Genomic DNA, 25000 nt, shown 5'->3' with positions numbered 1-25000 from the left:
CTTACTCCGTTTGCTTTCGTACCATTGGGTGGAGGACGTGCTCGAAGTCAATTACGTTGGAACAATTGCAGACATAACAAACAGCAATTTAATTACCTTTAAACTATCGGCCATCAATCGAGTGGAACTGATGGCAATCGGAAGTACCAACGCATTTCTCCGATTCGATCCGTAATGACATCTAGCGAAATTTAAACTCACCCGATGAAAAAAAACGGGAAAAGACCAATTTCCGTTAGGCAGACTTCTGACCTTTTTCTTCCGTATCGAATTAATATCTACTTGTCTAAAATGGAATCAAAATCCACAAATTATATCCCGCAACTATTAACACCCCGTTCCGTAACTATGGCGAAGAAAAAGGGGGCCCTCTAAATTGACCGCTTGTTAATACGATCTCTTTCGGCAAAGGTAGGAATGGAATAACAAATATGGAATTGCCGGTTCTCCGATGGGGCTAGTTCCCGCGATCCATCATCATTATCATCATCAGCATCAGCTTAAAAAGACGAACCTCGTTAATGCATGTGTTCTTTCCCCATTGTAAGTTCGATAACTGTTTGAAGTTTGATGGATCACTCCTCTTCTTAGGGAATTAACACTCAGTTCAATGGTTTTCAGCTAACCATTCGCCGGGAAGAATTATGCTGATTAGTTGGGTTTGCCGCCGCACACCGGTCCTAAAAAAACAGGGTCAAAGTTAAACAGTTGGTGAACATTAAGGACAACGGCTGCTCTTTACGAAACATTCCATCATTTTTGTTGTTGCTGTTGTATTATTTATAACGCGATTACCGAAAGTGGCTCAAGGCGGGAACGGCCTACTGATTTATCTGTTTTGTTGTTGTTTTTTTATCGGTGCTGTTTTTTTTTCGTACGAGGAATTTTAATGCTAATTCGTGCGGAGCTTTTCAAAACACTGCATACCCGTCTAACAGATGTGGGGCCTATGGACGAAACCCGCAAAGTGAAAATTATTATTCCCGACACGTATGGATTTGCAGATTGGCTGGCTCGTAATGCCTTAGCGGTGTGATAAACACACTTTTCGCAACGTTTTATCGTCCGGTGGTTGTGAAAACAGAAGGACCGAACGCAATCGCAATTTTTTGCAGAAGAACGGACGACCCACTTTGAGCGGAGTCGTGGTTTTTGGTTAGGGTTGTATCCGGCCAGCGGTTTCCTAGGGAGAATCAGTATATTGCCACATTGGTGTGTTATTCATAAATGTTTCAGATATGTCAGCCATCTCTGAGAAACAGAGGTGACATTTTTTTCCACATACACATATACATACACACAGAAATTGTGCGATCTCGACGAACTGAGTGGAATGGCATATGACATATGGCATAAAGGGCGAACACGAAATTATTGCGACACATTCAACAGGGCATAACTTTTTTACCATTGGGTAAAAATCAACCAAATTTTGCACACTTTCTCATTGATGTGTATTGTTTACATGCTCGAAGTCGTGTTTTTCGATTCAACGAAAATGGAGGTGAACCAACGCGAGTCGAGAGAACAAATTCTTTCCAAACACCTGGAATTTCTTGACCTGTCGCACCGGCAGTTGGCAAAAATGTTGAACATTCACCATTCAACCGTCTCCAGAGTGTTGAAGCGGTTGACGTTGGACCACGGCAAAGGAGAAAGAAAGGAAGAAAACCGGGACCGGAGAACAAAAAGACGGAGGGAAAGGCTGAAGCGGATGATTAAATCAAATCCCAACGTCTCAAGCCGTGATTTGGCTAAAAAGATCGGCATGTCACAGAGCTACGTCCAGAATGTAAAGAAGAGAGCTGGACTACATACATACAAGGTACAGAACTTCCCAAACCGCGATGAGCGGCAACAATCGACGGCTAAAACTCGGGCACGGAAGCTTTACGAGAAGATGCTGACAAAATATGGCTGCTGGGTGATGGACGACGAAACGTATATAAAAGCCGATTTTAAGCAAATTCCGGGGTTGGAGTTTTTCACCGGCAAGAGCAAGTTCTATGTGGACGACAAATTAAAGAAGAAGAAAATGTCGAAGTTCGCCTCCAAATATCTCATTTGGCATGCCATCTGCTCTTGCGGACTGAGAAGTGAGCCTTTCGTGACAAAGGGCACAGTAAATGGCGAGATCTACAAATCTGAGTACCTCGAGAAGCGCCTTTTGCCGTTTTTGCAGCAGCACGACGAAGCTCCGCTATTTTGGTCAGATTTGGCATCATGCCACTATTCTAAAAGTGTCCTGGAGTGGTATGAGGCCAATTCTGTCCATTTTGTTCCAAAGGACATGAATCCGCCAAACTGTCTAAAGCTGCGCCCGGTAGAGCAGTACTGGGCAATGATGAAGCGGGAACTTCGGAAGAGCAAGAAGACAGTCAAAGACGAGAAGGATATGTTAAGAAAATGAAAAAAGAAACTGAGAAACTGGTACCGGATGACACTGTAAAGACTTTGATGGAGGGCATCAAGCGAAAATGCGTTCAATTTACCACTCAAGGCTCCATCGATTAACTTTTCTTTTGATTTTTGAAGTAAATATATGTATAAAACTACCCTAAAATTTTGGTTCGATTTTAAACATTATAAGAAAATTGGCATGACATTTTCGGTGTCGCAATAATTTCGTGTTCGCCCTTTATGCCGGGATTAAGTTGACGATTTTTAGAGCGATTGCATAACTTTTCTATATGAGAAAGGCAAAAATGACCCCTATCGGCCCACCCCTGAAGAGATTTCTAGTCCCACCAGGAGTACTTGCTCCAAATTTGAAGCAAATCGGACAAGTCTAGCTACCGGACCAACGTGCCTGAAGTTTGTATGCGATTTTTGTTAACCCACTAGCTCCCATTTTCGCCGATAGGTGGCATTGTTTGCATCGTATTATCACTGAAAGTGAAAATAGGAAAGATAATTTAACTGCTCACAACTTTGTCAAAGACTGCTACTCAATCCGGCTTTGTTAAAAGAAATTATTAAGCTTTTAGCGAAGTGATGTCTGAGTCAGTTTTGCATGGGGCCTAGCGTTTATGCGAATCGATTACTGATACACACTGCTAGGCCCCATGCAAAACTGACTCAGACATAACTTCGCAAAAAGTGTAATAACTTCTTTTAACAAAGCCGGATTCACTAGCAGTCTTCGACAAAGTTGTAGGGAATTAAATTATCTTTCTTATTTTCACTCACAGTGATAATACGATGCATGCAGTGCCACCTAGCGGCGAAAATGCGAACTAGTGGGTTTTCTCCTTGTAAAATCCCATACAAACTTCAGGCACGCTGGTCCGGTAGCTAGACTTGTCCGATTCGCTTCAAATTTGGAGCAAGTACTCCTTGTGGGACTAGAAATCGACTCAGGGGTGGGCCGATTGAGTTTTCAAAAATTCATTATTTTTCTGGACAGTCTAATGTTGACCTGTGAAATAGAGCCACCTTGTTTCCAAGTTGATCGTTCAATCTGAATGCGAATGCAAAGAATGCATATTTTTCTATTGCCAACTCTCTCTATTTCTTTCTTATTCTTGAAAGTCTATTTTCAACATAACCTTTTTGAGCGACTCTGATTGGTTTACGCTGCTTTTTGATGTAAACTCCCGTTGAATCTCCAATGAGCTGATTATTTGTGTGATTTGTTGCCAGCCGTGTGAAAGCGACGGAGGCTCTGTATTCCAAGATCGGTATGCTGAGAAGACAGCATTCAAAAGCTCGTACTTGTGCTTTAATTCATTCATTCATTCGTATCATGACTCTCAGATCGCTCAGACGCTCTTCCCAGAGCGTGCAGTGTAAAGTTATATCGTATTGTAGAGATGCATGAGTGCATCGCGACTCAGAAGCATCGACTGTTGAAGAACTAGTTTTTTTCTTTAATTACATACATCGAAGAGCTCATGTCCAACACTTAAACTTTAGAACTATTTTGCGTTGTTTATTTATTAAGGCTTCATTCCCAAGGGTCATTCGCCTTTTTTGGAAATAATATACAATTCAAGGAAATAAAAAATTACAATTCGTATGACCCTGCCACTTATAGTTTTCCGATCTGTATGTTTCACATTCTTGTTCTCACTATGGCTCTAAAATTTTCATAACTTTCCCTACTTAGAAATCTCTAGTTAATTGAATGTTAATTTTCTTTCTTGGTATTGAACAATTGTCAAGTTTTCCCTCTGCCGCTTGCTGATCATTCTATCTGCTTTCTCACTCGCTCGTGTTTGTGTCCATGTTGTCGTCGTCATTAGAGTAGCTTTGATTTTCACTGTTACATGTGTAGTGCTTTTTGTGTTTCCGTGCGACTTTGGTATAGCCTTCTTTTTTTATTTTTTTTATTATGATTATAGAGGTTTTAACCTTAGGGTCATTCGCCTCTTTTCGGATAAGAGAAATCTCTTTTGGAAAAATCTCTAACCCTATGTGCGGGGTTGGGACCCGAACCCAGGTGAGCTGCGTACAAGATAATCGACTATCAACTACGCTATGCCCGTCCCCTCGTATAGCCTTCTTCTCTCTTATTAATTTCTTCCCTGGGTATGTTAACTATTGCTTTGGAAATACCGTGGAGTATTGTTTGTTCGGCAGTAGTGTGGCGTCTGGTTACAGAACTGGCACGTCGGCGTCTGCCCAGGGTATGTAGTTAACATCTTGGAGTGCTCTACCCTCGCAAATCAAGTAAGACGGTATAGGTTTGTTCAGCTGCATTCGCATCACCCGCACACCGTTTAGAATGCCAGGAAAAAGGTTTCTCCAAGTGCCGTTGGAGACGGATTTCACTTCTCCATACTTCGACATGAAACTTTTAATGTAATCCGTGTTAGTACGAGGTGCCAAATCATGTAGGCGTACTTCCGTTAGATCCAGGTCCATATACATAGGGATCTTAGTTTTGAAGGTTTTAAATTCAACATGTTCTTCGCTACGAAGCTTTCTGCCTTGGCCATGTAGTTGAACGTTATAAGTATTACTTTTCTTGTATGATGTAGCTGTATGTGTGAAACTGCTGTAACAACAACTTCCATTTTCTCCTCCTTTTACGCAAATGTAAACACGTCCGTGTTTGAAACTGTCGGTTTTACTTGAAAATGGTTTTAGCCACATTGGTTAGCCCGGCAAAAAGATAGGGGCCAAAATAGTTGAATAAAAGGCGTTGCCAAATATCAGCTTCATAAAGTAAGTTTTGTTTATCATAAAAAATTGTTCGTCTACGTATCTTTAGAATAAACAGAATATGGAATCCTAGATAAATCATCGTATTGCGCAAAGGTTCCAATGCTCCTTCCTTTTTTTGTGAATTTCTCTTCTAAAGGTGTCGGCATTTTTTTTTGCGAATGGCCGTTGTGCGATCGGTGCAAAAGACTACTTTTTCGTGAGCCGTCTGGAATTTGTGGAACAAAGCTAGGTACCACCTTTATATCACCTTCCTCTTTCCTCTGTCTCATTCATTCCTCTGTCAATCATTCACTGGACTCCAGACCCGTGCATAAATGTCTTCCCCTGACAAATATTCCTCTCAAGGTGATATGCATGTTGAAATAAAGCGACTTCACGGCCGAAATTATCCCATGCTTTTTTGTCATCTTCTTCCGGGCCAAAGTAAAAAAAACCTTTTATTCCGTACGAGATTCTAAGAACATTGACGCAACCATATTCGGCCGTGACCGTGAAATATCACTGGATCTTTCTGATAAGCTTATGGTGGCGGTGGTTGACGTCTAAAGCGGCGAACGAAATTGTTAACTAAGGGATCTCTTACGAATGAGAATAGAGTGCACGCACCCGCAAACGAAGTTGAGATCGATGGCGTAGTCAGTGATTTGATTTTAAATCGGGCATCATCATCATCAGTCACAGCTGACGATAATAGCTTCTATCTCAACTATCCCCTTTGACAAAATTTGGCTGAATTCAAAGAAGATGAAAATGTGTTCTATTGCCAGCAACGTTTCGAAATTTGCATAAATGTAGTTGTACGCGAATTTTGCCTCGATAGTACGATACACCAACACCCAAAAAAGTCGTATTGTTTTGTAAACTTCAATAAAGTGGTAACAGCTTTATAGTAGTTATACGGGTTGTATATAAATATATCATGAAAATCTGTTTAGTATGAAGAGAATTCTACAAGCTCTAGGAAGCACGAGTTTCAAAAAAACTTCAAGAAAATCCAACGACTATGAATAAAAGCTTAAGAATTCCTGCAAACTCACACTTATTTGAGCATTTCAACTAATTATTCGAGAAAAACGTGCAAAATGAGGAAAGTATCGCGTATCCAAAATGTTTTGGAGGTTTTTAGTTCGGCATACCGAGAAGCTTAACAGAAGTCTTCTAACATCAAGGAGATATGTAAGCTTTAGATAAGTTTTCTGAACAATACATCAGATTTTAGTTTACTCTCCCCCTTCGCAGATCAACGTAGGTTTTCACCCAAAGTAATCAAAAAGCATTATAATTCAGCCTTATATCTGCATACATGACAGTCTTTTAGAATCATATTTTCTGATTTCATGCTGATATAATGCCGTAAAAGGTCTTATATTGTACTATTACTGTGCAGAGATTGACAGTGCGTTTTCTGCATTACTAATGCCATTATTGAGCACCTTTGTAAAATTGTCAAAATTGTAAGCCTGTTATCTGCACTACTCATGCTTTCAGACAGCTATGCTTGGCTGTCTTTTTCCGCAACGATTTTGTGATGTTTACTTATGTTTTATTTGCGGTATGGTAAACAAAAAGGGAGAAAAGTTAAAAGCACTTTAAAACTGTAATTTGCACTTTTCTAATGATATAAGATGCATTTCTTTTGCTGCTAGACCACTACCTGCCCCTTAATCCTACTCCGTGATACCTACGGAAGCGCACTGAGTCACTTCCTTTCAGTAGGTATCACATCAACATTTCTTATTCTATTCTAAGAACCGGTAAGAATGGTCGTGGCCAATGAAAGTATCTTTCCCACCAGTAAATCCACTACATGTGACTTTCTTTTAGCCCAACAGTAATGTAAATGATTTGTTTTCCTTCAAATTAAAATGTCAAAACAGCTCGATATCAACGCAATAGGATAAGTCCAGTCGGTAGTGTACTGAATATGGTAAACCGGCAAAAAAGAAAATCATCCACCCCATAGTAGGCTATGGCGAACAACAACAACAACCAACCAACCAATGCAAGCGAGAATGTTGATGAAGCAAATGACAAGCGGTGAACGGGTAAACGCGCTATGCTTTCTTTAGCCGATATCACGTGCACACGTAAGGGGAGAAAGTGTGAAATGTCGGTTAATGAACGATCCGTGAGTGGTTTAGTGGTCACTCGTCGATTATTATGGAATAGGATGACTGGGCTATAGTCCACAGTAACTGATTCGTTGCGTAGCGCTGTTGTAACAATTATGCACAGAGGTTGCTGGTAATTATCCACGAAATAGCAACGAATTCGACAGAAACGGAATACTATAAACGGTTGTCACTCTTTTGACCCATCTAACCAACATTTGGTAAGAGTCAATCGCAACGGCAGATAGAATGCCCTAATGAAATCAAGCAATTCAGTTTTTTTATCTGCCAATTTTCCAATCTCCCCGTCAAACAAGCGTAAACAAACAAAGTAGGCCTTCCCCAATTAGGTTCGCAATCAAAGTACTGCTCCAGTTACCTAGTGATCGATAAAACTGTCGTAACAGTCCAAATTAGCTTGCACGCGTTGCATTTCTTTATTGTCTGTGTGTGATGTGACACGGTTAAAAGCGGCCAATAATTCATCGTTTTGTTCCTTCGATTCCCGCTTCTCGTGGCTTCCTCCGCCTCGATTGCGAGCTCAAATCAATTCGCAACTCACTGTCGTATAGCAGGTTCGGAAAGACGAACACGGATCGGTAACCAAATTGCAGCGTTTGTGCAATTGAAGAAAGAGACACTCGAAAGTGGTGCTGGTGGTGCACATAACCGACGTAGTTCGACAACGGTTTGACAAATTGGAGAACGTTCCGTCGCTTGATTCCATCCATGGTTGCCTATAGGAATTAGTTCCAGTTGCAACAAGCGATAGTTAATGTGACGGCCGCGGTGTGTTGCCGCTCTGAATGCAACATTAAAAGGTGTCATTGTTGCGCCGCATCGCCTACTATTTGTTTGTTGATTGATGCTTTTTCGTGCAATGTTGCGAAATTCCAGCTGCATAATCAGTTCTGGTCAAAAGATCGATGCTACCGAATTCCGCTTTGGAATAGGTACGAGTGTTACGCGTGTTGAGCGAACACACGCACACACAGACGAACAGCGGACTCAATCCCGAAAGAGAGCTTCGGAGCGGTACCTTTGAGAAGTGAAGAGCCATAAGTGGTATGCATTAGCCGATAATAGACCGTGACTGATTGTGATGTAATCAGTTGATCGGCTTTGGTTTTCTTGTATAGTAAATATGCAGTCATGGCTCGTAGGATGAGCTATCATTTTTTTTCAACGATGCCTGCTATTGTAACTGTTCCGCTGATTGGAGAGTTAAGCCTGTTGAGGTAGGTGCACTCTGCCTGATTTAAACAACTGCCTATTTGTTGAGCTAGTCGGTTTGCCGAGGGGGTAAATTATTGAACTTATCTGTTGGATATGTAGGGCAATGTACATGGAGGTCAGTAGAGTAAAGTGTAATTGGTTCTTTCGTTTCAGATTTAACGGACTACCTTAGAGCTTCCTTCGTTACGTAAAAGGAATGATGACCGTGGATAAAGGCGGAACGAATAGGTTTTGTGTTGTTACTACTGTGTGAGCCATGTCGTATCAGAAGAAACTGGAAGAACTTCGGAGAAAGCTGCAAGACAATTCCCGTATTCGCTACTTTTCTTTGTGTTTTGGTATGATAAAACTTCGTTAATTGGAGACGAGTGAAAAATCTGTAATATACTGAATACTTAAGGAGTTTAAGAATCGGATGACATTGGATCGCCAACACAAGGCAACAAGAAAACCGGGAGCAGCCTGTATGGAGATGGAGGGAAACGGTTAAAGGTAATTTGATTAGAAATCCCAGTATTGTTAAAAAGCAAAGTCACGTCGAGTAGTTCAATGCGAGAGCAGAATTATATACAAGGTCTTCCCGATTCATGGCGAACGTCAGCAATCTGATTTCAAGATCCGCTCTAGGAAGCTCTACACGTAAATGTTGACTAGATGACTAATTGGTTTCCAACAAATACCACAACAGGAGTTTTACACAGGAAATCATAAGTTCGAAGTGGACGATCATTCTCAAAAGACACTTTGCATCTGTGGGAAGCGAAGTAAAATTTGAATCACAAAAGGCACCATGAATGATGAAATTTACAAAACGGAATGTCTACTAAAACGTATTGTTTTGTCATTTTAGGGGCAGCAGAATGAAAAACCACTATTTTGGACGGATTTAGCCTATCTAGCAACTGTTCCAAGTGCTTGCTGGAATGGTGTGAAGCTATTTCTGTGCATTTTTGAACTCAACAAATTGCTGTGAACTTCGTCCAACCAAACTCTATCGGGTCATGATGAAGGGAGAACTCAGAAAAAGCGATAAAATAGTAAGTAATGCAAGCGATATGTTTGGGAATTGGAAAAAATTGAGAAAACGATAACCGGTTACGACAGTACCAGCTGTTATGGGTGATGCAAAGTGTAAGTATTGAGAATTTTATCATATTACCTCCAAATAATTGATTTAATTACTACAATTTACTTATTGCATATACAGAATTTTCCTACAAATTTGGATTTGGATTACATTACGGTGGTTGCACTAATTACGGCATTTGCACTAATTGTAGTATGGCACGCTCCCTGGTTTGGCTACAATAGACCGGGTCACTTCAGATTTTGGCTTTAGTGTATCTAGCCAAAGTATCTTCATTTCTTTCAGTACCCTCTTCCTCCTTCAGCACCTGCCAAGGTTACTCTGCGGATGAACGATGTTGGGTGCTGCATACACTGCTTAGTAAACGCCGCTCGTAATGCTGTTTCTAACGCCTCCAAGTCAGCTGTGGTCCACTTGACCACCCCGAAGCTGTATGTCCACAGTGGTACGGCAAACGTGTTTATCGCTTTGGTTTTGTTCCCGGTGGAAAGACCCTAAGTAGGATTTTACCTGCCAAGCAGATCCTAGATGACGGGGCGGCCGAGGTGCTTCTACCAAGACTTTGATCAATGGACGGCTTCATCTGACCGGCCGGGATTACAACGGCTGTTTTCCCGGAATGCCATTGGCTGCTCCGGCAGCAGTCCTTTACTGTTCGCTAGGGAGGTGAGCTTGGCTCCTTTGCCGGATCCACCCTGGTGACGGGGCGAACTAGCGTTGGATTGTCGCCGTAAATCCAGAGTGAACTTCCCAAAGGGAACCTACGTCCGCCCTGCTTTGTTCTCATTTGCGATTGTGAGGAGAGCTTGGCTTGTTCGGCTGGTCCTTCACAGTGTAAATTATCCATGTTCGGTTCCTTGTTGATTAGCTGGAGTAGCGAAAGAACTCTTTCGATTAGCTAACCCTTTTTGACGAACCGGCACCACGGATCGGCAATCTCGACGAGCACTTTTACCGCGACACTTACGCACTTCGCTTCGCGGGCTACCGTGGTGGAAAATTGTCCCGAAAATCAAACACGTAATCTGGCGTAATTTTTTTGATGGTCGCCTTCCATTCCAAACCACCACCGAACACAAAATTCAAAATTGTGAAAATAGGGTAACCAACCTCGGTAGGATCGCTACTGGTATGATGTTCAGGAAACGGAAATAGGTTGAGCATCAACATTTTGTGCTAGGAGCGGCTAGAAAAAATGCCTAACCAGGAACTGGCGGCAACCTCAGTTATATCAAAGATAGCCGAACCAGTAAATAATGGAAAATAAAAAAAATGCCAGAACTAAATCAGAATAACTCTTCTGTTAAGAAGTGGAGATTTACACAACTTGTTACCGAAACAAATATCGACTTACACCTTGCGAAAACTAAAGATTTGCACAACTTGTTACCCAAAACATTACATCCCAATTAGACTCAAGCCCAAGCAGACTGCGGTTCCGACACCGCACCAAACTGTGGCTCCTCTTGTTTACACCGAACTCGAACCGCTCGCGGAACGGAAGAATAAAGGAAAAAAACCACTTCGCCAGCGACCTAACGGAAATACCGTCCACATCTTAATTTTTAACTCGAAACTCCGAAGGAATTTCTAGCGAAAACATAAACAGCGCTAACAAAATAAATGTGTTGATCATCATTCATTATGAATCTGAGATGCGAGATGCTGCTGCCCCTGATATGGTTGGTCTGTGGCGGTTTGGTTACCGGCGTAGCCGGCCACTGCAGTCAAGATGATGATGCTATACACACAGACCCAGAACACACATGATGAATATGGGAAAATTGTTCCCATCGTTGGCCTAATTTGAGTTTTTACGAGGCCCGGGTTGAGCCGAATCAGAACTTCAGGTGCCTGCAGACTCTAAACCAAAAACCAAACAGGTGAGAAGTGATTAGCAAAGTGGTGTTGTTGTTGTTTTTTCCCCGCACTGATTGATCACTTAATCGACCGATGATCCGGGATCAAACAAGTGTTGTGGGAATTTGTGGCCTGCGATCAAGTGGTGAACATCGAAACTGTACTTTTTTGTTTCCTGTTTGAGTGTGGGGATTATCCCATATCGGTGAGCGGTAGTAGGCCATGACATGTCAGTTGGGTCCAAGGGAAAATAAATTCTTTCAAAACATGAAAAAAACGAGAGAAGAATTCAGGTCATAAAAGTTGAGTCGCAACGGTGAGCTGTTGATCGTGCGTTGATGATGCTTTTTTCGAATCGCTTTTGTCGGTGATTAAACCATTCATCCTTTCAATTTCAGGGAAGCCAAGAGAATGCGTCTCCCTGATTCAAAACGAATGACTGATGATGCCTTATTTGGACAGTTGCTGCTTCCATGATTGGATCATTTACAACGGCTCTCGGGTCTCTGTAGTGACATGATGTTTATGACGGGACAAATGACTCAAGGTTAATGGTGGGTTTCTTTTTTTCTTCTCTGAAGAGTGAGCACTAGAAAGTGAAGCCGCTCGTCGTTAATGGCTGCGTGTTTGCTAGGGTGTTCCGTTCCTAGAAAGTCAATGTGCTGATGATGAATGGTTTTCTAGAAAGATTAAAAAAAAACTACGCAGAGAATATAGAAACGATTGCGGTTACTGTGTATTAATTAAACAATTAAAAGTGCTTGGTGGAAAAGTTCATTCAATTAATTTCGACTAATTCCCAATCAAAGCAATTTCACACCTATCGAGCACAAAACGCCCGAAAATGGTCCCGGCATTGAACTAATCGAAAACTCAGATAGAGTGTAAAACAATCATTTCCGCTTGAAACGATGCGCCAAACCGGAATTCCAATTGAAAACCGAAGCTTTCTTCCCATTCGAGCCCCCAAAATCATATCGTTTTGAATCTGGGTTCGAAAACCATCCAAAAAGTACAGATTAAATGAAAACAAAACGGTATACCAACCTCCGGGATCAGATCGATGATGGAGGAATCATTTTCCACCACTTTACCGCAGCCGAAGGTGCTAATGATTCGGTTGTTTTCCGTTTAGGTTAGTTTAGCTTTTTTTTCTTTTCTAATTCAACTTCCAATCGATTTAGATCCATCCTGAAGAGTAGAGAATGATCATCTCTATAGCTTTTGTTTCCATCATGCAAACAATGCAAATTATTAGAGCTAATTTTCAACAGTCCTCACTGCTCAATGCGTATAGGTTTTCCATCATTTCTCACCGTAGGGAGCGCCACTTGACAGTTCCGCAAGTTGCAACTGTTTTTTGTTAATCGTTTGCTCATCGAAAACAGCAACAATAGCCTAACAAAAACAAAGGCTTGGAATGTTGCTTATGTTTATCTAGGTAGCCCCTCGAAAAGCGATATACCTACAACTGGAGAGACTGAATTCCACTTTTTTTCGTTTTTTTATGATTGTTTTATCTTCTCTTCAGGAAGGCCCCTTCTTTTTATATCGGTCTCCAGCACTGATCGGGCTTGACAGCAGTTCGAATAAAATGAGGCCAATCAGGTGCAACGCCTACTACTGATCGGTCGGTCGGTCGGCTTTTGCTTGAAAGGGTGATGAATTGAACACGAAAGCATCATCAATCATCGTAGCTTGTTATTCCGTTGCTATGTAGCCTATATAGCAACCTGTAATTTCTTCCATCAGTTTTGGCGAATGTTTTCAATAGGACGTGAGTGCAAATAATTTCAAATAATGATCCCTTAGTTTCAAGAATTTTATACTGAATAAAACAAAAAGGACGTAAGTGGCAATGTGAGCCGCTCTTTGTTTTCATTCTTTTTCGACTATTACGGCGTCATGAAATTTTCCAGTACAGATCGAAAAAAAGAATGATTTTGACAAATGAGTTTAAGAGAATCCTAACCTAAATCTAAACTAGACTAAATTTCAAGTGGGCGAGAAAGTAAGCAAAGAGATTCTTCCACTGTTACTTACGTCCTATTAAAAATTGGCTACAGATATGTTCGTTTTTCGCTTGTGTTTAGAAAGAGGTGCGAATGTCATGTTAATTCGCATTCACAGAAAATTCTCTGACATAGTTTGCGGAGTGGAAGATCTCAGAACAAAGGTAATCGAATATGCTATAGTAGTGTTGAATTGTGTTGAAAACTTTCTTAATTTATGCTTCGTTGTAGATGTGACTCTGAACAGATTTGTAAGTGGACAGAACAGAACGACAAGAGACGAATTTTATGACTGTTATATGACTCTCGAATCGTTGCTTCCGTGGAAGTTTACCGAACTCAAAAGTGAGGCGAACGTGATGGAAGACTTCAATAAACATACGAGTTCAACAACGATGTGGTCTGGCTGACTAATAAATTTGTCTCTCACGCAATGAATTGTATTCAAAATCAGTTTCAACCGCCGAGCACATTGAAAATCAATATAACAATAGATGCTGTAAGCGGAATTTATTGTCAGAATTTGTGGTTCGGAGTGCGCACGGCTACAGAATCATGCAAATGATTTCAAACACGCGAAGGTACATAGACGCTAGCATAAAACAACCCACGGGATCTAGCACGCTAACATAGAAACGCTCGTGCCCTTTGCATCAATACTAATCTGATCATAAACTCGAACACGCAATCGCGATCATCATGATGTCTTCATGCTTCCCTGAACCGTACACTAAACATTGCAATCAGAATCACAGCCTGCTGCAATTAGTCCTAAACAGTGCTTTAATAGGTAACATTGTCCGTTTCGTCTGCAATTGTACGATCTAGTGCACCAGAAATTGAAGGATCACAAATTCCTCACCGAGAAGCGGTTAGAAACGGAGCGTTCCGTTCTACGGCGAAACATATGTTGTCAAAGAGAAGCAAAGCCGGAGAAATATCTGTCCAAAAGATGATAATTTTTGGCACGGCAGCACTCCGTACCCAATTCCAACAGATAAAGCTGTCAATCCGACGGTGCGTATCCGAACCAGTAAGAGAGCGTTTCTCTGCTTCGCATAATGTCTCGATGAAAGATCCGACAGAATACTACAGCGCCCTCCGTGCTGTACACCATTTCCGTGACCGCAAGTGGCAAAGCTAAGAAGACCGGCTTTGACATCCTCATCCCACTTGGGGAACCTTCGTGTGAGAGATGTACTTTACGTTACTGCTTCTCTCCTTCCTGGGAGATATCAAATAGCCGGTTCCCCGCCCGTTGAGCGTCTGGCACACCTCGCCACCCATGAACGCAACCACGTTGCGCTTAGCAGGAAAGACATCCTTGACGAGCAACTTCAGCCGTTGCTTTTGGGTGGCCGCTTGGGATTCCGACACGGTTTCCTGCTTCAACTTCCTCTTTCACATGACGGTGTTCAGTGAACGAAGAGCGGTATAACCACTGCTTGAGTAAGGATGATGATGGTAAGGCGAAACACTTGTAGGAAAGGGTGGTACCATTGGTAAACGGAGACTCAAATTATAGAACTCTAGTCCAAAAATTTCAGGCGCATTTTAACTGGTAAAAAATGCGGGAGAATGTTAGAAACTTGGCGTGAAAGTACCAAACGTATAAGGCTAGCAAAGCAGCGATCAGAAAGATGTTACTCAAAATGCGAAAACTGAAGCCAGCCAAAGTCTCATGGCAGCTAATCTTAATACACTTTGTGGGCCCTAATGACTAGTAAAATTGATTAGTTTTGTAGAAAATCGCATATGTGTACCAAAACGTCTGCAAATATTTTATTTAATTATTTTTGAGCCACCCTAATGGCATCTAAAATTTATTCTATTTTTTTATTGTAAAAAAGCGTCCCAAAACGACTGAAAATGTCTTATTCAAAGTTCTTTTAAACAAAATAATTATTTTTGAGCCACCCTAATGGTTAGAGAAACTGATTCCTGTTTTTTATGTAAAAAATGAATTCAGTGTTTTAAAACTACTCGAAAAAAATATTTGAACCTTTTCGAGAAAATGATTGATTTTGAACAACCATGTACATAATTGATTTTAAAATTCTTTTTTTTAAGGTAAATTAATTCAGCTTTTCAAATTGTCCGAAAATATTTTATTTGGGCCATTTTAACAGAAATAGTATTTTCGAATCACCCTAATTGCTAGTAAAATTGAAACTTAATTTTTGGCTGATACAAAAAAATCAGCTTAGTGCCCCAAAAAACGATAAAAAAATATTTAAATCTTTCCGAAAAAATTACTATTTTTGCACCACCCCAATGACCAGTACAATTCATTTTCTAATTTTTCAAAGTAAATGATAAATTCAACGTCTCCGAAATGACTGAAAAGATCTTATTGGAGCTTTTTCGACAAAAAATATAGTAAAATTAATGTTTTTTTTGTTTAATGTAAAAAAATCAATTGAATATCGTAGATTTCATCAATACTGTTCAATTCAAACGAGTATTTTGGAACCATTCTAATGATTAGCATAATTAGTTCTCATTTTATAAATGTAAAAAAATATTTCAGCGTCCCAATACTACCAGAAAAATACTATTCATGCCTTTTCGGAAATATGAATATTTTTGACCACTCTAATGATCAATATAAATTATTCTTTAATTTTTTCAAGGAGAACAAAATCAGTGTCTCAAAACGACACACAATCTTATCTTGGCCTTTTTGGCGAAACGATTATTTTTGAGCCAACCTAATGTCTAGTAAAATCGATTCTTCAACTATTTCAATGTTGAACTTGAATTCGGCGTCCCAAATTTATTAAAAAAAATTATTTGAACCTTCTCCAAAAAACATTTTTGAGCCACCCTAATGGCTTCCCAAATTCATTCTATTTTTTTAATGTAAAAAATAAATTCAGTGTCCCAAACTACTCAAAATACTTTATTCCGTTTCGACAAAATTATTATTTTTGAACCACCGATTCTTCAACTATTTCAATGTTAACATGAATTCGGCGTCCCAAATTTATTAAAAAAAAAAATTTAAACTTTCTCGGAAAAAAAATATTTTGAGCCGCCCTAATGGTTTCTCAAATTTGTTCTACTTTTTTATTGTAAAAAAAAATTCAAAATACCTTATTCAAAAGTCCTTTTGACAAAATTATTATTTTCGAACCACCCTAATGACTAGTAAAATTCATGACATTTTTGTACCTGTACAAAAAAATGACAATTTGAACCTTCTCAAAAAGAAAGATTATTTTCGATCCACCCTAATGATCAGTAAAATTAATTCTTCAATTTGTTTTTCATGGTAAAAATTTAATTCAGTGTCTAAAAAAATATTATTTGAAATTGTTCGAAAAAATTATTATTTTTGAGCCACCCCAACAACCGTGATTGCTAAACAAATCAGCCTTCCCAAAACGGCAGAAAATATTTTGTTTAAAGCCGCTCGAAATATTAATTATTTTTGAGCCACCCTAATGGCTAGTAAAATTGCTTCTTTTTTCATTTAAAAAAGCCAGTTCAGCGTTCAGAACCGCAGAATAATTATTACATAAAAATTTCAATAAAATTGTTATTTTTGAACCACTCTTTTTTTAAGGTAACAAATACATTCAGCATCTCAAAAATACTGAAAAAAAATTGAACCTTTTCGAAAAATGATTATTTTTTATTCGCACTAATGATTTTTCCAGTCTCAAAAATTATTTTGTCGTAGATTTAGCATATACCTGGCGGCCAAGTCGGTCTGCCACAATACTGATGGACTTCGTAACAAGTTTGTCTTTAGTCTATTAAATTTTGCCTGTTTGAGCTTGCTCCAAAGTTTTCTCATTTTTTTAAAATTTCTCATAGAGTTAAAGGAACAACTTTGCTTGATTGTTTTTCCTTTCATTTTAATACGAAGCAAGAAAAAAATGATGGCATCCAAAACATTCTTTAATTTTTTAAAATCATTCTTCGAGCAAATATTCTTATTCAGGCGGTTATGATTATTATTGTTTGTCGTCAGTCTGCTTTCTCATCTTGTACAGATCAGAAACCAAAAAGCGCATCACTTGCGAACAGCATAAAAACAAAAAATACTATCCACACTGCTCCGCTTTAGCATGTACGCGTAAACTTATAGACACAGCAAAGTTACGTTTCCCCCAATTGCCGCGTGAAATGAGGTAATCGCAAAATAAATTGTGCCTATTACGGGAGAATACAATCTCGATTGACTTTTCGCAGAACCGTGTTAGATCTACAGTGCGTGAGTTGGTACAGTTCATCAAGGTGAAAATGGAACTTACTCTTACAGAAGTTTCACACATACAGCTACACCATACGAGACAAATAGTACTAATACCGTCCAACTCTTTTGCCTAGGTAGAAAGCTTCATAGCGAAGAACCACATACAACTCAACGTTGACTATTAAAATGTCAAAACCAAGATCCCCGTGTGTATGGACCTTGATCTGACGGAACTTCGCCTACACGATTTAGCATCTCGTACCAGCACGGATTATATTAAAAGATTCATGTTGAAGTATGGAGAAGTGGAACCCGTCTCCAACGACACTTTTCCCCTAGCATTCTTAATAGTTTTCGGGTGGTGCGAATGCGGCTGCTTGATTTTCGAGGGCAGATCATCTCAAGGTGTTACAACCACATACAAATAACCCTATGCACATACCCTGGGCAGACGCTCAGGTGCCAGTTCTCTAACCAGACGGCACACTACGGTAAGCCATGCGCCAACTAAGAAAATTGTTTACTAGTCCCAACACCATCAAACAACATTCGGCCTTTCTGCTGATACACCACAGAAAGCCGGTCGAAAAATAAACAATACAGACAAACAATATTCCACCGAGTCAATAGTTAACATACTTAGGACAGAAATAAACAAGAAAGAAGACGGCTATACCAGAGTCATTCAAAACACACAGAAAGCACCAAACATGTAACAGCGAAAATCGATGCTCTAGCGACGACGACATGGACACAAACACAAGCGAGGGAGAAGGCAGACCACTGCTTACCACAATTAACGCACAAGAAGCGGAAAGGAGTGCGCTCCGGGATAGTCGACAAAAAGAATATTCGATTATTCATTTTTTTAAAACTATTTTGAATTGTAATTTGTAATGTAATTTTGTCCCTCAACGTTAAAGTTAAATAGATAACAATAACAAATAAAACAACTATTATTGTTTCGCTTAAGTTTTTCTCTCAAATTCATCCGAAGATTTTCTCAAGTTTTCCCTGAATTTGCATCAAATTTTATAATACGGATCTGTATTAAATTTGATTTAAATTTTAACAGAAAATGTTAAACTCAAAATAGTCTTTCATTTGATTTGAATGTGGTGAGTTCATCACAAATTTGCCTTATTGCGGTGAGGGTGAATTTGTGAGGAACTCAAGATGTTTGGAGCAGCTAAAACAGTGTACAATGTTGCATAAATGATAGATTTAACATTTTTTGCATTTCAAAAATAAAAAAGATTTGACACATTCTAGCCTTTTTTTAAATTTATTCGTTTCCAGCATTTTTATTTGATTATAGAGGTTTTAACATTCGCCTCTTTTTTTGGATCAGAAAAATCTCTTTGGAAAAATTTCTAACCCTATGTGCGGGGTTGGGAATCGGAACCCAGGTAAGCTGCGTACAAGGCAATCGATTTACCAACTACGCTATCCCCGCCCCCAGTTCCCAGCATTCTTTGAACACTAAAAAAACATTTTGTTAAGAAAAAATATCTGATCAAGCAAACGATTTGTAGGTGCGATTAAATGAGTGCTTTTTCCATTGCATCTAATAAATTCCACCGATGTTTTTCTCCAATCATCATTCAAGCCGTCCTTGTAGCAATCAAAATTCCTCCATTAGCACTCGTGCCCGCGACCAGGGGACACACTCTATCGAAACAGTCCATAAAACCAGCTAACTACTCACCGCAGAAGGGTATCCCCTCGGGGACCCACTGGCCGCTGTCGCACACACGCCGCGACGGTCCCAGTAGCTCGAATCCCCGTTCGCACGAGTAGGACGCCCAGGTCCCGTTCGGCAGCGAATCGTCCGTGAACTGCACTATACCGTGGGCTGGAACGCCCGGAAATTTGCAGCTTCCACCACCGCCGGGCGACACCTGTGGGGATGCTGTCGGTTGTTCTGCGAAAGGAAGAGGGAAAGGTAGTAGAAGAAAAAGAAAAAAAACACAAATTAGCCATTTTCTCTAGGGGTTCGTTCAACCGACCCAAATCGGATTGGTTGTCATTAAAGTTAGAGAGAAAAAATAACATTTATTAGCTTTAGGAATCCTATGAAACGGGGAAACTATGACAGATAAATAGCTGATCTTTTATGGCTCCGATTGGCGGAAAATGGCGAACCACAGGCGATGGAACTCGCATTGATTGTTCGACAACGGAAGCTGCTAATGCCTTTTATGTTCAGGACTCAATTAACGAAAACGATGAGGGCTGTAAAAATGGACGATTGCTTTTTGATTGGATTGACTATCTTCTGTCTAATTGGTGTATACAAACCTTATAGTTTTTTTTCGGTTTTACCTGGTACTAAAAAGAGACTGATTACAACCATGTGTTTCATGGATTATACACCGTCAAAAACGAGGTGAAGATATGTGGAAGCCAGGAACGCAGGCTTGTTGCTAGGCACCGACGCGCTTGTTTACATTGAGAAAAAATGGAACTCGAAGCGAAAATTCAAACGCACAAATGGGAGCTTTCGGACATTTTCCTTCGGACATCTACACATTGGCAGAAAATTTGAAGCTTTGTTCGTAAACGATTAAAGTTCGCGGGTGTTTTTTGCAGTGGTGTGTGATTAAAGTGCATTTGACAAAGTGTTCTGAAAGTGAGAACAAGAAAAATAAGTGTTTCGAAAAGAAACCCCAAGTAAAGAGGGATGATATTTTCGCACAAAATAAGAACTACAGATGGAATTCCGTCAAAAACTCGGGTTGATTGTGTAGGAAAATGTACTAGTTTCCTCAAGTAGCAGTTTCGTGGTACACCGGCAAGGTTAGTGTATTGAAAAACGTATTTTTACATTTGCTCATGTCAGATACATGGTTAGGTAGGCGAGAGGGTGTGTGCGGCGTAGGAGCTATGTTGTGGCTCGCTTGTATAATGTCCTTAACAAACAAATTTAATAAGTTTACGGATAAAAAACGAATGTAAAAAATTGACGTCTATACGTCGATACGCCTACTTCGATCTCACTTTTGTGTTACAGACTAATTTCAGTTTTCTCTGGTACCGACAGATCTCCCCCTAAAAGAACCTGTTTCCTTCACCAACCTGCAAAGCCATACCGATCGGATGAACGAAATCATCCTTTAAAATCAAAATCTTGGTTTCAGCAAATCTGAACCACGCCGCCGCTCTGTCCGGCGGCGGAGGAAAAGAAATTGAAAAGTAGGTGAAATAACAGCAGCTCCCGAGAGTTTACCAATCGAAGCAGGCTCGCTTCATAGTGATAATGATTCCGTCAAATTCCGACCTCTCACCTGTTCGCTGCGGCTTCTCGCCTACTTGTTTGCCTATTTCCCTATCTCCAGTGGCTAGCCTTTTAAGCCTCAGAAGAAGGAGAAAAAAACAAACCTGAAGCACCCTTTCCGTAGCCGCGCACGAACATCTCCAAATAATTGGACCAAGTGCAGTTAACCTGTTCCATAACACCTTCCAATCTATCTAGCCCCGGCCGTGACCAGCATCCCGTATCTACTCTGTGATGAGGGAGAGAGAGAGCGAGATAAAAACTCATACGGTTTTCGGTTTTAAATGCTGATATTTGGAAGGAACCTGATTTCGCGCGTAAATCTTAATTTTACTCCCAAAGTTTCCTTACCCCTTCCCAACCCAATCGGATTCCGTTAGTTTTTCGAATTCGGCCATGGTCGGGTATCGATCAGAGAAATAGGTGAAGATTCCCCGTTTCTCTCTCTCTCTCTCTCTCTCTCTTTGGGTAGTTTTTTTCTTTTTCCAACGATTCGGATGGGATAAATCTCATCGGAGCGATCGTTATCAAAATTTCAAATCTGGGTCTCCTTCATTATCAAACATGATGGTTGGGAAGGGGTAAGTGTAGCATGGGGGTCCCGGGCAAGGGGCGAAAAACTGTTAATTTGCGGCGAACAATATGAGCGCTCTGTAGATGTAGGTATACGAATGTAAACAGCTGAATGGCGGAATTAATGAAGTGGCCCCGCGGGAACCTGTTCGGTTGAGAAGAGGAATGCATCGAATAAATATGCGAAGTTTATTGGCGTGTGTGTCACTGTGTTTGTGGCGTTATGAGAAACCGTGAAATATGTCCGAGTTTTTGAGGTTGGGTTTACCGTCGTCGCCGTCTTCGATCGTTTTTTTGGAGAGGCAAATTACAAATGCAAATTAATTTTGAATTCTTTTTTTTCGTGTGTCGGTTACAAATAGTAGAGAGGAGGAGAACATAAAATCAAAGCACATTCATTGTTCTTGGCGGCTTCAAACCCGGTGAAGATCGGTTCTCGAGTGGCTAGTTAGCTAAAGAAGGCCTTTTGGGGATCGGCAGGCACTTGAGTGTCGTCGAAAGAGGAAACTAGAGCGGTATTCCTTTAAGCGTAAAATCGAAACTCACGAGCGGTTTTCTTCTAAGTTAAATCGGTTGATCAACAGAGGGATGATGAAGCGCATATTTGTATGAAGTTGATGTTATGCATTTAAACTATGCCCACGGTTGCCAGACATGCATCAGTACTGGGATATGTTCCAAATTGAGTTTTAGTTTTTATCAATGTATAAATAACAAAAAATCTGGATACGCAATTGCATTTCTACAAGGCAGTTACATTTCGAATGATACGGAGCTCCGTAATCGGATTCACAAAGGTCACACGAATAATACTCAGCACGTTGAATAGTAGCCTGTGACAATTGCCCTTGCAATGTCCAGTCAGTGCCCTGACCAGAATACTGCAATTGTGCTTGGAAAAATGCAACAAATTCTTTGGCATTTTCGTACTCACATCCGGCAGAAAAGTGTTTGTTTGAACGCAAGTTTGCAAGCTACCCCAATGGTTGGCATTTTGGGATGCAGCCTAAGAGTAGATCTTGTGCTTTGTCCAACTTGGTCGAAATTGGTAGAACTGGTTTTGGGTCAACAAAGTCAGTCGCAGTGCCTGCCCCGGTCAATTCGTCCGCTCATTCATTTCCAGTAGTACCGGAATGGCAAGGTACCCAAGCTCTAAGTTCTTCGATTTGAGTTCGACATGTGATTACTAATTTCGATATGGGATTTCCTGAACTAAGTCCTTGTAGGGCAGTCTGTCTGTTAGATCAATAATAGATTATTTTCCCGCAAATTCCCGGCTGAAGTGCTGATTGTACATCATACAGAAAGATTTCAAAGATTTCTGATTGGAATACGGTACAGTATCTACCAAGCGAATTAGATTCGTCTAATCTCATTTTACGACAATAGACACCAGCAATGACTCAGCCATCGAACAAAGAACTGTCAATTTAACAAACTACCTGTTATTTCTAGTTGTCGCTTCATACAGCCAGACTATTCCTCACAAAGAGGAATTCTCACATTGAAAGCTTTAAATGTGAGTTTAAGATCACTGCGAACTCTTCCCAAGTGACCATAGTCTTGTGTATCTAGTTGCACAATCTATTGGGTTACTGTTCCAGAGCTCAGTAACCTTAAGACGGAATGCACAAGAAAGTGCTTCTTGTTTCAGAAACACATATAGTTCTTTTATGTTCAAAAGTGCCTCTAGAGCAGCAGTAGGTGTTTTCGAGAACGCACCAGTCTTCGCCATCAAGACCATCCTCTGAAGATGGTTTAACTTTAATTGGATTGTCATGACTTCTTCCTTCTGCCACAAAACAAGGCACCCGTATGCCAGTATTGGTTTAACAATTGTTATGTAGATCCCTTTGAACGGACTTGGGTTCGAGTCCCCAAGATTTGCCCCGAAAGTCCGTCTACATTGGCCGAAGGCCATGCAAGCTTTCTCGATTCTAAAATCGATATGAGCTGTCCGATTAAGTTTTGAATCAAGAATTACGCCAACGTACTTAACTTGATCTTCGACAATAATTTCAGTGTCAAAGAACTACAACGGACGAGCCCCGGTTGTAATCCTTCGTTGCGTGAAAAGCAAGAAAAAAAGAAGCGGTGACAGCACATCACCTTGAGGACATCCGCAGACACTCCCTTTCCTTATCTCTACTTGTCTTAACGATGAGCACAGGTGTCGCTTGTTAAGCATTGCGTGTATCCATTCCGTGATGTATGAAAGTACTTCACGACCTCGTGCTGCTTCCAAAATGGATTTGAAAGGCAGGCTGTCAAAAGGATAACTTTTTGTGTCGAACAAGTTCGGTATTCCACTAAGCGGTTCCTCTAGAAGCACGCCTTATTCGAAGCGGACAAGATTCTTGGTATGCTGCTACTATGAGTGAATTTGTTTTAGTCACGACCTCATTCAAGTCAATTGAAACCTAGTCGCCAAGCCCTCTTTATAGATTTGGGACTAAGATATGTGACGCTATCTAGCGATGCGTTTAAATAATCAACGACGATGTACTTATGATCAGATATTGACGGTTCGAGCTCGTTGGGTACGAGCCAGTTTGCCAACTTATGCGTAATACCGTCATAGCAAAGAGTTACATCTAACACCCATTTTCCTGCCAGATATTGCAAATAATCAGGACCATCGAATTGAGAAAAGCTGCATTCGAATCCAAGCAGTAGCACAACAAAGACAATTCCATGTTCCTCCAAACCGACAAGCAGCGAACATGAAGATGGCAAATAAGGTACGGGTACGTGGCCGTGATCGGTAAGTCCGCTATGACAGCTCGATAGTAAGCAGACTAACAGACCCTCAAGCAGCAGTAGATGACTCTGCTCCCCTCTGATAAAGAAAACCTCTACACGAAACAAAAAATTGCGAGCTCAAGATTCAATTATTTTTCTAATCGTCTAACCCAAGTTGGTGTCAGTTACTGACGAGTAGAATACTAAACACAACATTTAGCTTTTCTAACTGCTGTGCTCTCATGTATTCAATATTGTCGTGCTGCTCATTGTTCATTAAACTTTTTTCTTGTTTCCTTTTTGCATACATTCTAGTCTCGATCTTTGGACTCTAAATTCTGGATAGTTTCTTTACATTGTGCTCTGACCTCCATAGATAGTGACACGTATCTGTTGTACTCTGAACTGTGTTCTCTAAACTCTGGACTGCAGATCGTTTCTGGGGATTCTGAACTCTGGACTGTTGACTCCGTTCTCTGAACTCCGACCATTGTGCCCCGGGTCTGCTGACCCTAAACCGTTTCTGTGAATTCTGGGCAATGGATTTTATACTATGGACTTTTGAATTTGATTCAGAACTGTTAACTTTGAGCTCTGTTCTCTGGACTTTGACCTCTAGACGACGGTCTTTCGACTGTGGACTCTGTGATCTGAATTTGGGACAGTGGACTCTGGGCTCTGTACTGGATCTCCGAATCCTTTATTATTTACTGTAAGCTCTGTATTCTG

General features: G+C 40.5%; 1 protein-coding gene across 1 annotated transcript in view; it reads right to left on the bottom strand.

The window, feature by feature from the left end:
• LOC131676195 (uncharacterized) overlaps window positions 1-25000 on the bottom strand; it is a 59030-nt gene that overhangs the window by 17966 nt on the left and 16064 nt on the right. Inside the window, 2 exon segments of the mRNA XM_058955317.1 lie at window positions 676-680; window positions 19388-19603. Of these exon segments, the coding sequence (XP_058811300.1) occupies window positions 676-680; window positions 19388-19603 (221 nt within the window).

This window comes from Topomyia yanbarensis, chromosome 1, assembly GCF_030247195.1.
Source record: "Topomyia yanbarensis strain Yona2022 chromosome 1, ASM3024719v1, whole genome shotgun sequence".
NCBI lineage: Eukaryota > Metazoa > Arthropoda > Insecta > Diptera > Culicidae > Topomyia > Topomyia yanbarensis.
Note: the sequence above shows the minus strand (reverse complement) of the source record. Positions and strands in the feature narration are given on the sequence as shown.